We start from the raw sequence: 17404 nt of genomic DNA, 5'->3' as shown, positions 1-17404 counted from the left end.
TTGTGATTGCCCAGGAAGCCCCGAACCACTGCGACAAAGCTGTTCCAAGCCGCTTTCTCCTTACTAGTGAGCTTCTTGGGGAATTCATTGCACTCCAGGATCTTCTTTATCTGTGGTCCGACGAAGACACCGGCTTTGACCTTTGCCTCAGACAGCTTAGGGAAGAAGTCTTGAAGGCTGCCGACTCCTTATCTAGAGCTCTGACAAATTGTTTCATAAGGCCCAATTTAATGTGCAGTGGTGGCATCAGCACCTTCCGGGGGTCCACCAGTGGCTCCCACTTGACGTTGTTCCTCCCCACAGAGAACTCGGTCCGCTGTGGCCAGTCCCGCCTGTGGTAGTGCGCCTTGGTGTCCCTGCTGTCCCAAAGGCAAAGATAGCAGGGAAACTTGGTAAAACCGCCTTGGAGACCTATCAGGAATGCCACCATTTTGAAGTCTCCTGTGACCTTGATGCCATCTCAGAAAAATGCAGATATGTATCCACTTAGGCAGCTGGAACTAAACTGAACTGGTGGGCTTAAGGCCCCTGTATTTATACTACTATTTATATTACTGGAAAGTTCTAGAAAGTTCTAGAAGTTACTCCAAGTTTACTCAGCACTGAATCTATCTGGAATGTTCTGGAAAATAGGTACATTTAAAAATATCACTGTCCTGGTCACAAAAGCGAAGTTTGTGGGGAATAATAGCCATTTTCTATACTTTTGAGGCATAAGCAATTAGGAAATAACACTTACTACCCAGGAACCAAAAAAAAATAAATAATTTGTTACACGGTGTTATGTATTCATTTTTTAAATGGGGAATTTTCATAGGGGCTTTGTAAGATCAATTCTAAATGTAAAACATCAGTTTGCAATCACAAATAAAATATCTGAAATGCGAGCTTGCCTTGTAGTGCTCTGCATATTCTCACTGCTGTGCTGCAGGTACCCAGCATGTTGTGCACAATGACGTTGCAGTGCAATAGAAACGAGGATGGCTCCATTGAACAGTCAGTGGCACTGGCAAGATTTGAATCATCTCAAACCTGCCTTGTCATTTGAACTTGAGACCGAGCTAGCTTCATCTACTTCACCCGTCATGAACTCATCCTGTCAAACACCAAATCAGTTTTGTCAACTGCTGACCGCACTATAACGTCATTTTCAAGAGGCGCTGAACTCAGGTAAGACATGTGATTTACATAAGATTTCCCCTTTAATTTGATTCACCATACAAATATTAAGGTTTTTTTTTATTGGCTTTAATGAGCACTCTTTCAGTTTTACCCTAAAAGAATTGTCTTGCAATGACCAACAACTTGGATATTTCAGAGCAGTGGTGTAAGTATGATGAAATGTTGACCCTGTGGGCCAAGTCATCAGAAATCAGTTTTGTCCTTGCAGTCCTTGGACCAAAGACATACAAGGAAATGAAGGAAAATCCACAGCATCTCATAAAAAGTCCATGCATAGTTTCCAAGACGTGGCCTTCAAAAGCTCAGTCAGTCTTGCGTCAGTTATGTGAAAAAGTAGGTTATAAAGTATAGCATCCAATTTCATCAAGGTGTTGTGTTTTCATTCCTTTCCATTGTTTCATTAAATTCTATTTCATTTTCATGGACGTGACCTAGTTCAAAATGTGACTTCTACTACATATGCAATTAGACATTCTCCACTAAACCCCAGCAATATATTAATCCACAGGGATAATTAACAACAACAACAACAAATATATGTAACATGGCATCCTACTTTTATGATTACTACTAGACTATGGGACAGGACTCAGTACTCAGCTGATGTTTTTTTTTTATGTTTTTTTAACACTGGACCCCATCTAAACATTTAAAAACATTTTGCACACCAGTCTAAATGCACCTTTGACTTGTAGGCCTGATGTTACACACTGCACTACGGAAAACTGCTAGATATGGTTTTGAAAATTTGAGGGTTAACCAACAGGCTATAACTGTAAACACCAAAAAATACTTCAACAAAAGTAACTCTGCTTCCAGCATGTTAGCAAAGGTCATATATTACCCTGAGCCGCTTTGGGATACACTGGCATTTAATATCCCTGACTGATCTGTGTTTTCTGTGCATTAGTCATTTTCTCACGTGTGCAGTTGGGATATTGGAGGACTGGAATATCACGATTCGGTCCTCCTGGTCGTCCCCACCCCGTCCCTGTGGTACAGTACTTTACTCTCGTCTCTGTTATACATTCCCCCTACAGCTCCTCTCGGTCTGCTGTAGAGGATTCTCAATTTCCTGACGGTCTCAACAGCTTTTCACAAACTCATCATGGATTCATAGAGGAACAAGGAAGAGGACGGAGGATTGCTGCAGCCCAGCTGTCCCTCTGGAGACGTGCTTGATTGATCTCAGCAGGTTTAAAGGTTTGACAATTCCATTCATAAAAATCAGCGTTTTTCACAGAGATGCTTATAAAATAAAAAATAAACGAGTGTGATTACAGATTAACAAAACTGAATAAAAAAAATAAACGATAAGGCCTATACCTTTTGTATATGTCTTAAGTGAGCTTTATTTTGTTGCATAATATCTACATACATTATATTGCTTTTTAAATACATCTTTCAAGAGTTTATAAATACATGCCTGTTTTATATACAGTAAATAATTATAGGTTTATAATATTGTTACATTCATATACTGAAGTTTTAAAACGCAAGGGCGTTAAGCTGTACCATACGTGAACTGGTACAGCACATACTCCATCCGATTTATAACAAAACGAGATGGTTATATTCATAAAAAAATAATCCACTAATGATAATTGAAATATAATATTTTGCTGGAAAGGCGGCAGCCTTTGATAATTTAATTACATTTTTTTTTTCAAATGCAGAGAAATGCTAAGACCAGCATGTTTTTAATTAAAAACTTTGTATTCGGTGGTTCACAGTAAATGCAGTTTACGAGGGTTCCCTGTACAACGGGATGAATTTCAAATAATTGTGACTGTATCCTTGGGGTGTTTTTCACTATTCTACTGCAGCAGTTTTTCGTAATACAGATACGATTTTTATTTAATGGTTGGATAGCTTATAATTAAAAGGAGTCCTCGAGTGAACCTTCTTCCGCAAGCGGATGTGATGCATTCTAATATTATGGAAATTCCACACACATCTGCCGTTTGGCGCCACCTGCTGGAAAATACACGATACCCCCCCCCAATATATTGGGACAGATTACGCGTCCACCATTAACCTGGCAAAAGAAAGTACGAGTGGGTATTATTATTATTATTTATTATTTCCTAGTGATTCTAATTGGATGCTTTAATTACCCATAGTGATATTAAAGTGAGGTAGAAATCAGTGGTGTGACAGTTAAATGTGAATTAACCAGAGTGTGATAGTAAACGAAGTGATCTTATCAGCAGCTTATCCCCATTGACTCCCATTATATTCAGCCCGGGATATTTCACCAATGTGGTGATAATAAGCAGAGGGTGACATTAACAGGAGTCATAGTGATGTGACTGTAGCTAACAAAATAATTCCATCAATCTTACCTGCTCTGCCTTACATCAGCTACATAGGCCTCACATGGTCAGTACTGTTATAGTAATTATGTTTGTTTGTTTTCGTCTTTTAAATATGCTATCTGGCCCTACACTTGGTTAAATAAATCTTGTTTAGGGGAGAAATTCTCCCCACCCTTTCAATGACTGCTTCCCTGATTTTGACTGACATCCTTTCAGCCAGTAACATGCTCTGACAGGGCTGAGGTGAAATGAGCCAGGAAGTGCAAGTGTAACAGTAATCCTGAGAATAAAGCACAGAAACTGGGAGCTTCCCTTAACTTAAACCTGTACCAGATCCCATGTTTTGAAACCAAAATACTTGTGCTATAGCATGTGTGCTATAACATGATGTATCATTGAAAACTGAAACTTTTCAGACCCACCCATATGGAAAGAAATATACAATAACTATATTTCAAATATATATTTTTAAAAAATATAGTGAAATATTTAAAAAAAGGCCACAAAAATATATTGAAATATATAATTGTATATATTTAAATTTATTTTAGACATACATCGACATATTTGTAAAAATATATCACAACAGTGTGGAGTAGGGCAGCAGTGTGGTGTATTGGTTAGGGCTCTGGATTCTTGAACGGAGGGTCATGGGTTCAATCCCAGGTGGGGGACACTGCTGCTGTACCCTTGAGCAAGGTACTTTACCTAGATTGCTCCAGTAAAAACCCAACTGTATAAATGGGTAATTGTATTTGTAATTGTAAAAAAATATATATTTAAATATATAAAATGTCCATAAAACAAAATATAAGGAACTATATTTCAAAGCATGCTTCCATATACTTGTACAATATTTTGATTTATATTATAATATTTTCTAACATATCATAACATTACTGCTACACATCCATTCTACCCAGAATTGATGACAGAGTTAAATCAACCAAGTTTTATTCACCCAAACCATAGAGCTGTAGAACACAGGTTAGGGAATTTAACACACAGTGCTGAAGAGACGGGGACACACACCAAACGACCCACACACTACAGCCTGGCCTTCAGAGCTGATAGAAAGTCCAATCGCTCTGTCCCAGCATGCCCCGCTCCGGCCATATGCTAATGAAATCCCTGATTCCTTGTACTGTGAGGTAATGTCATTTATAAAGTTGTTTTCTGTCAAGACAATAATGACTTATGTGTGATAATATAAAGTGTTAAACTTCTTCAGGCAAGGATACACTTATAATAATAAATCAAAACTGGAATATATGAGTGTTCCTTTGCTTTCTTATATTAGTAAAATATGATGTCTGGTAAGGAATTAAATTTAGACCCGGGATCACAATTTAAGAATTGTAAAATGCACTAAAGACAACGTGTATGTTACAGAAACAGTGCGGGCACGCCACGGCATGCAAAGGAGCCTTTTTTTAAAGAATGTATTGTAATATATTTTGATGAAATCCAAAATATAATTTAGTATTCTGCCATCTATAAAATATAACATGTATTCTTGTACTGCAATATATGTTATTATTATTTATTTCTTAGCAGACACCCTTATCCAGGCCGACTTACAATTGTTACAAGATATCACATTATTTTTACATACAATTACATATTTTTTACATACAATTACCCATTTATACAGTTGGGTTTTTATTGGAGCAATCAAGGTAAAGTACTTTGCTCAAGGGTACAGCAGCAGTATTCCCCACCTGGGATTAAACCCACGACCCTCCAGCTAGAGTCCAGAGCCCTAACCACTACTCCACACTGCTGACCATGTTGAATGTTTTCTGAAATGTATGACTATGTTTAAAAATATATTGCACTTTACAGCATATATTTAGGAAAAAGGTGACAATATAGTACCATGTATTTTAAATATATTTCTATTGCTTTGACATATACTGTAATATATTATTTTTCCATATGGGCATGTAACTAACGGAACACATTTTATATCCTCTGGCCATATTAAAGATACAGATCACTCACATTCAGGCAATGTCTTTACAGTTGGTACACATCTGTATTCTATGATTCCCTCAATAAAGTTATATTACAGGTGGTGTCCACTAGAAATTAACCATTTCACTGCCACATTATTTTAATCACTGGACAGTGTATACTGATCTTTTTCACCTATCCATTTTACTTCATATTTAAAAGCATAATCATTGTCATTAGACACAATAATGAGGCCACTTGTTTATAACAGAATTGAAGCAATGATGTCAGAAGAAGCTTTAGAACACGGTGCTGGTCTGTGTTTGTGGAGGATCTTGATGCTTCTCGAATGCACCTCCAAGTGCTGCTGTTTTATACAGCTTTAACACCCCTTTGTCAGCAGCATTTTGACCAGACAACTCCTGCTTGCACCAGGTCAGATGAGGTCAGTTTTATTGACACCACCTCAGGCACTAAACATTCCATCCATGATAGAAACCAGATAACAGCATACTTTACACAGCTGCACTCATGCCTCTTTTTCCAGTTTACAAACGAGCCGCGCCGGGGCTGTAGCGAGCCCTCACGGTGTGGTTAAGGAGAGCCTGGGTTGTTTTTCCACTGCAGAGCCGAGCCGTGCTACTGACGTCACACACAGCGAAAGACAGTTGTTATTAATTATTATTATTAATTAACTCAGTTTGCCAAAAGATGCGCAAACAAATGATGTTCAAAAATGAATAGACCAACGGTACAGCTGTATCTTGTACGCTATATTTTTGTAAATTTAGGAATTTCTTTATAATCCACGAATTTTCGACTTAATTAGTTCTGTTGAAAGAGGAAAGGTTTTAAAAATATGATTTGCCAAAGATATCCCGTTTTAAGGATAGTTGTTGTTTTTTGTTTGGGTGCTTAAAAAAAAAAAAAAAAACTGCGGGAGTGCAAAGAGAGCTGTAGTTGTATGTACGGTACAGCTGTATTATGTTTTACTATATTTTTGTAAGTTTAGAACTGTTTTATATTCCACATTTTGTTTTCTTTATATTAATATAATAAAGGACAAGGATGAGACGTTTGGTAGAATACTGTTTTTGAGTGTGTGAGTTAAGTGTACCGTACCTGCGGTTTATGGCCATTTGCTTCAAATCGTCAGAAATTCGGGCATAAACTTTCTAATTTCTGACTCCAGATCTTCCTGAACACTTCTATCTGCCCACAGAAAAACTAGAGCCTGCACTTCCTCAGCGTCCAATGGCTGTACTTTTCTCTCATCACACTCCCTGCCCACCATGTTGCTGCTTGTTTGTCTTTCTGGACTGTACTGACTGATGCAACGTAATGATGAAAATCCTTAACCTCGGCTTGGCTCCGAGCCAGATTCAGATGTCTTGTGAGGCCGGAGTTTCAGAGTTTGGTTGTCACTTCGCTTGACAAATAGCCAGTGGAGAACCACCCGTACTGGTACCGTACTGAGCCCTCACGGGTCAGATTTACCAGTGGAGAAGGGGAATTGGAGTCATGGTTTGTACTCGTTCCACACCTGTAGCAGTGCTGTGTACTTGTTTGCAGGTGCTGGAGGCTGGAACAGGACTGAAGGGAATGGAATACCTTCAAAGCTCCAAATAAACCCCTTTTCACAACTCCCCATCCCTTTGGAAACCTTTTGATTTGCAGTAAACGTTTAGTACTGGGACTGCACTGGTCCATATGTTGGTGAAAATAGCTACACTTTATATTGAACGCTTCACAAAATGTTGTCAATTTGGTTATTTCAAAACTAAGAAATGTATTTATCATTTCTGCATCCCTGGTGAGAGGTGATTACAGTATATGGATTGCTGCTGCTTTTATCTGGCTTTGTTTGTTTCACCAGATTTAAACATTACAGTATATGGATTGCTGCTGCTTTTATCTGGCTTTGTTTGTTTCACCAGATTTAAACATTGCTGGTATTGCTGCTAGAGTTTGTTGGGTGACCATGCCCTTGACCTTGCCTGCCAGCATTCCTGTTGGTCTTGCTTGGTAAAGATATCTCCAAAATGATTGAATGATTTTGGGAAATTCCATGTACGCTGTAAACAATGGCAACTTTACACATCTTGAGTTTGTTCTCAACTTAGCACTGACTGTCAGTGGATGTGTCTAATGCTCATGCAAAGGGGGTTATGATGAGGTTGTATAATGCACTGGTCTATCCAGTTCTTTTCACCAGAAGTTTAAAGGGAGAGAGTCCAACAAAGAGCAACCAAACTAGGGCTGTGAATATAGCTGAAGCTGAATCTGAATCTATTTATCCTAGAACAAAGAAGAATTAGGAGGGACATGACTGAATTTTTTAAAATCTTGAAAGGAATTGACAGTTAACCCAAACCATTATTTTAAGTGCAGCACAGAAACCAGGACCAGAGTGCACAGTTGGAAATTAAGTGGAGATAGACCGAGAACAGAGGGTAAGAGACATTTCTTCACACACTGAGTGGTGAGGGTATGGAATGGGCTACCTAGTCATGCTGTTGAGGCAGAATCACTGGGTCCTTTAAGACCCAACCTGACAAAGTTTTGAGATCAGTCAGCTCCTGAGAACTGGGATCTGGGAACAAAGACACATATTTCCTATTTTTTATAATAATGTTAGTGCTTCTCAATTAGATACTTTAAAAGGGAAGTCACTGGCTACAGTCAGGCACTGTGCTGGTACAAACAGAGCTTTGCTGGCCCCTCAAGCCAATCAGGTACCAGTGCACTGGGTTTATGGTGTTGACAAATGTCCACTGGGGGCTACGACACAACCAAACAATAACCTGAGCCACTGACATAGTACAGACCCCCATGAGATTCGGTATCCAAATCCACACCATAGAAAGGAGGGAGTTGAGAGAAGAGCAAAGAGACTAACCCCCTGCTAAAGAGTATGACTTATGAGGAGAAGTTTAGGGTTAGGGGGAGACTTTTTTAAATTTAGTCGTTGCCAGTTTATTTTATTATTTTTTCCCAATTTGGAATGGCCAATTATTTTTAGGCTCAGCTCACCGCTACCACCCCTGCGCTAACTCGGGAGGGCGAAGACGAACACACGCTGTCCTCCGAAGTGTGTGCCGTCAGCCGACCACTTTTTCACGCTGCGGACTCACCATGCAGCCACCCAAGAGCTACAGTGTCGGAGGACAACGGCAGCTCTCGGGCAGCTTACAGGCAAGCCCGCAGGTGCCCGGCCAGACTACAGGGGTCGCTGGTGCGCGGTGAGCTGAGGACACTCTGGCCGACCTAAACCCTCCTCACCCCCCGGGCGACGCTCGGCCAAATGTGCACTGCCCCCTGGGAGCTCCCATCCACAGTCGGCTGTGGAATAGCCTGGACTCGAACTGACAATGTCTAGGCTATAGAGCGCATCCTGCACTCCACGAGGAGCACCTTTAACGGATGCGCCACTCAGGAGCCCCAGAGGGAGACTTGATCAGACTTTTACAACCCTAGAAAGGGTCAACAGATTCAACACTGGAACCTGTTTACTAAACTTTTAGGACTGTTTTAAGAAATGTATTTTCAAATTGAATATAACAAATGTTGTTTTGACAGGGTGTATGTTTAGAAAATTGTCCACGTATGTTAAGTGATTAATAAGCAATGCAAATATATTAAAGTTAGGTCCTTACTTTGGTCCATAATAAAGGACAATCAGAATTAACCATGTTCATATTGAGCATAATGGACTGAACAGTTGTACATGTAAATACTCTGTGTCAAAATTGGAATGTAAAATATATGAGAAGAACAATATTCTCACAATAATATGTACACATAATGTAAAATAATAATGAAACCAACCTAAAATATATACATGAATAAAAAAAAAAAGCAGATAGACTTCTTTCCCAAAGTGTCTTAATGTGTGCATTACAAAAAAAGTCACAGACGGGACTCGGCTGATGTCAGGACTAACGATATCTGAGGACAGGTTAAAACAATTAAAAACCTTCAGCCTAGAAAAGACAGGTGGTCACTCTAGGCAAATTGCCCATGTAATTAATTTTCTATGCAGGGGGCAATCTGCCTGATTTGCTCATTAGGGAAAATATAGGCCAGGTAGTTTGAAAAAAACAAAAAGAGCTGCAGGTTCATTTCAGGTTACTATTTCGGACATAATGGGAGACACCCTGAGAATAATAAATGTCTGGAAGTTGCCAGGTGAATCTGTAACTGAACCGTCATGTTACGATTGGATTCTGCCCTGTTGAGAAGCAGACATACCTAAAAAAGCAAATGGCACTCCTTTCACACTCCAGCTTTAAATGTCACTTGCTTCTCTTTCCTTCTCTCTATCCAGGGTAGTGTGCGGACCACAGCATAGAGAGGATGGGTAAGAGGCGCTGTGTCCCCCCACTGGAGGCCAAGCTGACATCCAGCTGCTGCAGGGTGAAGAAGCCCAAGCTGTGTGGGAGTGGCCACGGGACCCCCCCAGGCTCCAGCTCCAGCCTGGGCCCCAACCCCCAGCATGGGGTGGAGGTGGGAGTGGGCGGCGGTGGAGGAGGTGGAGGGAGCTCGAACCTGGGGAACCAGACTCCCCCGCTGGCCCGGATTAACCCGGGTCCGGTGGTGCTGAGCCCACTAGTCCGCAGGAATGGAGTGGGAGGCTATGGGCGCACCCTGGTGGTGAGTGCCGAGATGTGTTTCTACTGCTTCGATGTGCTGCACTGCCATCTGCTCGGGTACCCACAGTCCTGCCTGCCCCGCTTCACCAATGAGTCCTAGTGAGTATCATACTGCAACTCTTATTGCTGTATATTCATGCCAGCTTCGTTTCCACCTTTATTTTTCAGGGGCTCACAAAGTACCGTAATAATGGGGTTCTTCATTGGAACACCATGAAACTTCCTAATTCTACAACAGTTTCCGCCACTTTCAGTTTCTGACGAGCTTGGCTGACGACATGCTGTGATTGAGTGGGGTGGAGATACTGTCTTCTAAAGCCAACAATAAGAAAGTTTCCAGTGTGATTGACACTGGCTTAATTTGCTGTGATTTTCCTTAGCTTGGATATCTCTACCCTTGACACTATTGGTAAACTGCTGGTCAGGCACAGAATAAAATGAAAGTTATCTCAAGTAGCGAAACCTCTGAAACAATGAATTGCACAATTAAATACAATTCAATGTGACTTCAAAAAGGTGAGTGATTTATTAGGGTATTTTGTGTGCCTCATTAAAAGGAGTGTAAGTGAAAAAAAGAGCAAGTTCAGGTGTGATATTAGGACGTTGAAGCTTTCTTGTAATAGACTAGAAGATTAAGTTTTTAGTAATCTGAGTATAGGATTAAAATCTGTCAAGGTGAAACCGTGGGCGGGGGTAAAATTATTACAATGCAAGAGATACCAGTGCCATCTTGAAGCCTTTGTTATCACTTCTTTCAGCTGATAGCTAATTGAATGAAAGGTTTGTTTTGTTAAAAAAGCACAGATGACTGACACCTGTCTTTGTGCAGCCCCCTGTTTGTGACGTGGAAGACGGGCCGGGACAAGCGTCTCCGCGGCTGCATCGGGACTTTCTCCGCTATGAGCTTGCACTCAGGACTCAGGGAATACACTCTAACTAGGTATGAAGTTCTAGCTGCTTTTAACGTGTGTGTCACATCACTCAAGGCTGTCCTCTTGGTTGTGCCAAGATTTAAGCAAGCCTTTTTTGTGTCTTTTTTTCTTTCAGCTGTGTTGCACCTTAGAATTCTCTAATTGAACATATGAGAGAGAGGTGTTCTGTTTCTGTGTTTAAAACCAAACTAAAAGCACACTTGTTTAACTCTGATGGCCTTGATGGGCTTCATTTTTTGTATCTTTGATTTCTTTGTAAAAAGTTTCATCAGAACATTGTTTTATTCTTTTTATGATTTTCTTGTTAGTAGACTTGGGATCATTTATGATGAAAGGCGCTATATGGGTTTGGAACATTGGAGTGTGCAGATTGTAATTTGTAAAATTTACAACACACAAAAAATGTCATTTTATACCAAAAGGTTGAGGGTAGCCCACATGTGATTGTCTTGACATTGTGTGATGCCAGCTTAGTTCTCTCTCCATTCTGCAGTGCCCTTAAAGACAGCCGCTTCCCTCCGATGACCCGCGAGGAGCTGCCCAAACTCTTCTGCTCCGTGTCTCTGCTCACCAACTTTGAGGACGCGGCCGACTATCTTGACTGGGAGGTGAGGCAGGTTGGGACGGGCCCTGTGTCTGCACTAAACACAATACCAGCTGTACAGATTGAAACTATCCATGCCTGGTCTAGAGGCACTGTAGAAACATGCATTGTCTCAACATATCCCTTTAATAGAGTTCATAAGGCCACAGTAATGTACATTTTGGATCCCACTTGTGTTTTTACAGAGTATCCCTTATAATCCACCAGTGAGGGAGATGTAGTGGAGGCACATGATGAAACTTGGTTAGAAATATTCTTTTAAAATGTCTTACTGTATGTGACAAAGTGCAAGTTTCTGAAAAGCAGCAGGCTTTTTCTTGTGTAAGTTTAACCCCCACTACCATGTTTTAACTGTCGTTGCAGGTGGGAGAGCATGGAATCCGGATTGAGTTTGTGAATGAGAAGGGGATGAAACGTACAGCCACATACCTTCCTGAGGTGGCCAAGGAACAGGGTGGGTAAAAGAGGCAAGTTCAAACACAGACAGGCTGGCTTGAGTACAGACTGAGGGAGACCTGCTCTCCCTTGTACCATACCAATCCACAACATAATATAGCCAGTATCTCTTGTAACAAATTGTTTATTTAGTGGTATTGTCAAGATATTTAAAATATGAAGTCTAGTATTTCTCTATAGCGTGGAGGATTGCAGCAAATATTTTATCAAATGTCTATCATGAACAAGTATGCTAGTAACTTCTGTTTTAATTGCTACAAACTACAGTTCTATGTTTGTGTACAAAACAGCTTATGCTAGTGATTGAAGCTCTCTGTGCCATGGTAGTTATTGAGAGTATCTGGATCTGGAAATCTATGGACTGGTCTGCCCATTTCTTCCATGTTTATACAATAGATGCCACTTATTAACAACCTCTCGGTTCCCAGCAAAAAGTTGTCATTAACCGAAAGTTGCCAATGAGCGAAAAGCCCCCGTTTTCAAGTTCATTTATATGGAACGATATATACTGTAGTTGTACAAATATGGCACTGAAATACATGTGTTTTAAATGTTAGTGTTTAAAAAAATTAACATGAGAAACACGAAATACCCAAACATAGAACTGTTTACTTCACACGTGTGTAAAACAAAAAAAGTAGGCTTAAATAGTACTACACAATGATGTTCTACAATTGTCCTTACAATGAGTAAAGCAAACATAAAAATATGTGTTGTACTTACAATCAATTGTAAAGAACACAATTTTAAAATAAGAAATTGTCCAATGTTGTCTGCTTTTTACAATGTACCGCCTCCCTCCATCTCAATTTTGCGTGCAGCTTTGTAGCTTCATAGTTTCAAAGCCACGATTCTGCCTCAGTCCACCAGAAAATGTTGTAGAAAGAGCATTCTTTAGTACTTTTGATGCTTTGGTAAATCAAACACTGCTCTCCCTGCTTCACCATTTTAGCAAGTGCAATTTAACAACCTTTGATTTATGACAAATGTTACAACACAAAGTAAAATGTTTTCTTAGTGCGAGAACCCCACCCACCTGTTTAGAAGGACCCACACTTACTGAGGAAAGGGTGCCTTTGCTATACAAGAGTTTGGATTTTGGTTCTGGAACACTGTATAGTCACGCGCATGGGCTTATACTTGGGTACATTCTGTTTTCTGATTTAAATGCAGTTAATCCTTTGGTTTTATGCCTATCTGGTATAAAAGTTTCCTATAGTAAAAGCACAGCACAACAAAGACTTGAATATCATTTTCTATTCATTTGCATGCATTATTATACATTATTCAGATATACAAAACTCTCACCTTAACTTTCAGACTTCTAATCCAGTTGTTCACATTGCGTATTTAATACATGACCATAATGTAAATGTGGTTGCAAATAAAGTGAATGGCAATCATGTGGTTTTAATTGTTGTGAGAAGTAATGTTTCCTTGTAAATGTTTCCCTTAATAAAAGCATAGCAAAGTGTATTAAAGTGTAGTGAAAGCATGGTAAAGCAGAGGTAAAGATTGTAAATGCCAGCGAGGTGTGATAAAGCATATTACAAAACATGGCAAAACAGGGTCAACTATTATAAAGTCACAGTATAACCATAGGAAAAACATGGGGGGGGGGGGGGGGGGGGGGGGGGGGGGGGGGGGGGGGGGAGACACTACAAACATACTGTGGTAAACCTTTATAAGGGAAGCCAAGAAAAAACGGCCCCCAAAGCTGAACTGGACACCAACATGTTAAAGTGTGATAATAACATTGATAAAGCATTGTCAATGGATGTTTGCACAATACACGGTACTGGGTGTTTTCACATTGTTCAATCCCTTTAATAACAGCCTGTCTTTCTCTGCAGACTGGGACCAGATCCAGACTATAGACTCTCTGCTGAGGAAGGGAGGCTTCAAAGCAGCCATAACCAACGAATTGAGGAAAACTATTAAACTGACACGGTAGGATGTCTATATGTATATATGTTTAATATTCTTTAGTGGGTTCATTGATATGGTAAAACCTTTTAAATAGAGTTTAATAACATCATTGTATACATTGACACCAAACATTATTCATACATCCAACATATATTATGATCAATTGTGGTAAAAAAAGGCAGTTCAGGCAGAGGCAGGACAAATCAAGTAATGAACAGAAGTTTACTGATACACTTCTGGGTAGGTTGCAGGACAGATCTGCAGCCTCCCAGCACCAACACTACCTCACCAGATCACAACCATGTAAAATTCAAAAATATTGTGGTACAATTGTGTTGGGAATCAATTAAAAAACAACAATGGTTTGTTTTAGTCAAAGGTTGTATTATGCGTAGGTGAGACTGTACTAGACTACTGTGTTTAGTTCTGTTACCAACGATACAAAAAAAAAAAAAAAAATTGTGGGAAGTTTTTTAAATCCTGAAAGTTAAACCTAAACACTATTTAAGCACAGCACCAGCAACCGAGGACACAGTTGTGAATTGAGTGGTGGGTGTATGAAATGTGTTAACGAGCCATGCTGTTGATACTAAATTAATAAGATCCTGTAAGGACCGACAAGACAAAGTTCTGGGATCAGATACTAGGAACCTTGATGGACCCTGTTGTCTGTAACTTTTCTTCTGTTTGACTCAATCCCACACCATACGGAAGGTGAGTTAGCAAGACAGCAAAGTAAGCAGCTGAAAGCAAGCATAACCCTCCCCAGAGGGAGCAGTGAGAGGCAATGGAGCACATAAGGGAGGGTGATGGTACAGGTGTGTACACATAGTAGTGAAGGGTTGTATCATTTTAAGATAGGGGGATGGGTGCCCTGCCCCGCTCTGTGCTGCCCTGCCCTGCGCTGCCCTGCCCCGCGCTGCCTTGCCCTGCCCTACCCTACCCTGCACTGTCCTTTATTGAAAGCTTGTATTTAATTGTTCCTTGGGTGTAATAATGCAGCCCTTTCTCCTCTCAGGTATCGCAGTGAGAAGATGACCATCTCGTACTCAGAGTACCTTGCCTCCCGTCAGCACTGCTATCAGAACGGGGCTCTCCACTCCTCGTCGCTCTTCAACCATTACTCCTGACACCAGTCCACCTGCTCAGCCCCGCCCACTGGGCGCCACTGCCACCTACGACATCATCGGTGCTGATGGAGGCAATAATGCTTATGATGTCATTGGTGGTGCTGCCAGCACCTCAACTTGGTCCAGCTATTTTTATTACTGCACTATATTGTGATGCCAGCTGGTGACTCGAGTGAGAGAGAAAAAAAAAAAAAAAACTCCCTCAGCAGATCTCACAGAAACAAATCTGGTACAGAGAGGCTAGCGCCTCTTCCACTCGGACGCATGTGACCCCACTACTACTAAATTAGAACCCCTCTTGACATCATTTTGATAGCCTGTATGAGCTTCCCTGATATATAGTCTGCATATCTCCTTCAATCAGTACCAGTGGTGTGCTGATGATTCAGATTGTCTTCTTATACCTGTGAAATCTTACAACACTGCAATGTAACCCTCAGTGTTTTACCCATCTGTCACAATCTTGATTGGAAATCGGTATTCCAGTACTGCATAAAGACTTCCCCAAAGCAGACACTTTAATACAAAATGGGAAATATTATCACATTTTGTAGGAAAGCCAAGAATCTTAATTGCTGGTTTTAATTTAAAAAAACAGAAATGCCCAGAGCTCTCCCTTTATAATGCGATCGTCGGAAGCCATACATATGAGACCATGCTGTTTGTGTTGCGCCTTATAACCAGAATGAAAGTGCTAGTGGAATGGCAATTATGGGGCAAATGGGAGCTACCACAATGCCGCCTGGTTCTGTGTTACAAAGAGCTGCCTTATAAAGGGAAACCACTGGAATAGTACATCTGAATGATTTGCACTTTCTTACCTTCTGTGCGTAACTCCCAACATTCACTAAGGATTTACTCAATTTGTTTCTAAATGGATCAGAGTGTTTGCAAAACTTTAAATAAATAATCCTGTGTTCATTCAAGGATCCCGATGTATAGCATAGCTATTTCTTGATAAATTTGGAACCTTGCAGACGCTGCGCTGGACTAATACCTTGTGACCTGTCTTTCCTACTCTGTTACTCATTTTAACAGAGCTCCGAACTTTTCCTCAATCTGTACCTCCAGAACTGGCCACTCTCCCTCAATCTCTTCCCTGCTGTACCTCACTGTAAGAGACCCCTCTTTTTCATCAATGTGTACCCTCTGTACCTCATCATAAAGTACTAATGGTGAGCTGAAGACAGCACAGTCTCCACATTAAAGAGCTACTTCTTTCTGTATTAACAAAGCTGGTGCTGAAACCTGTTCAAATCTCCTGATTCTGACTGAGTGGTTTCATAGGCATGCTAGTCCTCAATGAAGCATGGAGAGTTACTGATCTGTTAAACTACATTTTAAGATGTCTAGAATTATAAGATTTTGAAACATTACAACCTAGTCCTACTTTAGTTTTAATTTTTTTTTTTACCTGGAAGTTTTTATATTTTACCGTTTAGTTCCGTGAGGAAATAGAATCCATATATAAAGCCTTTATAGCCCTCTTGAGGTGTATCAACCTGGGATTCTGTTAGTTAGGTGTGGGGCTTATTTATTGTGATTCCTTACAGAATGACAGTGTGTTTCATTTTTTCTGTATTTCCATTGTCCTGAATTCTCTTCTGAGACTCTGTTCTGGTGATTGTCCTCCTTGTTGCCCCCTGGGTTTATTCCAGTCTTAGCAGAGAAGGAAAAGAAGTGTGGTCCTCTACAGGTCTACCCACGTTTCCTTGTTGATCGTGGTTTTAGCCATGTCCTGTTAGAGATGGAGCAGATTACTTTTAATTGTGGACTGAACCTGATCCGATCTAAGCATTCTTCTAATCATAGTAACTATAGGAGTGCAAAATAGCTGAAGAATTTCCTCCCCTTCAGGTCTGAATGTACACAACCGTTTTGTAACTTAAAACTACTGGTTCAAAGGCAATTTTAATTGGGATTTGACATCTCTTTAGATTTTTATGGTGTTTGAGTGGAATCCTGTTGCTCCAGTATTGATATTTGCTCATTTTTCTCAAACACTAACAATACTTGCCTTTGAGCTTGCTTGATTCTTAGTTGCTTCCAAGTTGAATGCACTTCCTAATTCCTGATCATGTGAGACTGTGATCTTTGAACCAAATGCCATGATTTGTCTGGAATGAGGAAGATAAGAAGGTAACTAGGACTTTCTAAGCAGCAGTGAAATCCGGGTATAGAGATCTATAGAGAAACACAACATTGAAAAAAACAGAACTCTGAATGATTGCAAACATAAGGAAGG

The 17404-nt window shown here is 40.3% G+C and overlaps 1 protein-coding gene across 1 annotated transcript; it reads left to right on the top strand.

Annotated features, from left to right (window-relative positions):
* The first annotated feature begins 2099 nt into the window (after nt 1–2099).
* On the top strand, nt 2100–16098 carry LOC117416713 (AMMECR1-like protein). The gene is made up of 7 exons (XM_034028083.3): nt 2100–2385; nt 9784–10207; nt 10938–11048; nt 11534–11648; nt 12008–12098; nt 13954–14050; nt 15048–16098. The coding sequence occupies exons 2-7, from the start codon at nt 9813–9815 to the stop codon at nt 15157–15159; spliced, it is 921 nt and encodes a 306-aa protein (XP_033883974.2). The 5' UTR covers nt 2100–2385; nt 9784–9812; the 3' UTR covers nt 15160–16098.
* Nucleotides 16099–17404: the final 1306 nt, after the last annotated feature.

This window comes from Acipenser ruthenus, chromosome 12 (assembly GCF_902713425.1).
Source record: "Acipenser ruthenus chromosome 12, fAciRut3.2 maternal haplotype, whole genome shotgun sequence".
Taxonomy (NCBI): Eukaryota; Metazoa; Chordata; class Actinopteri; order Acipenseriformes; family Acipenseridae; genus Acipenser; species Acipenser ruthenus.
The sequence above is the reverse complement of the archived record's forward strand: the minus strand, read 5'-3'. Positions and strand labels throughout refer to the sequence as shown.

What these genes read in the sequence shown, in the direction of transcription:
- LOC117416713 (XM_034028083.3), top strand. Translation starts at nt 9,813, where the DNA reads ATGGGTAAGAGGCGCTGTGTCCCCCCACTGGAGGCCAAGCTGACATCC. An exon ending in AGGGAATACACTCTAACTAG is followed by an intron (nt 11,049 to 11,533) that starts GTATGAAGTTCT and finishes TCCATTCTGCAG; the next exon opens with TGCCCTTAAAGACAGCCGCT. An exon ending in TGAGGTGGCCAAGGAACAGG is followed by an intron (nt 12,099 to 13,953) that starts GTGGGTAAAAGA and finishes CTTTCTCTGCAG; the next exon opens with ACTGGGACCAGATCCAGACT.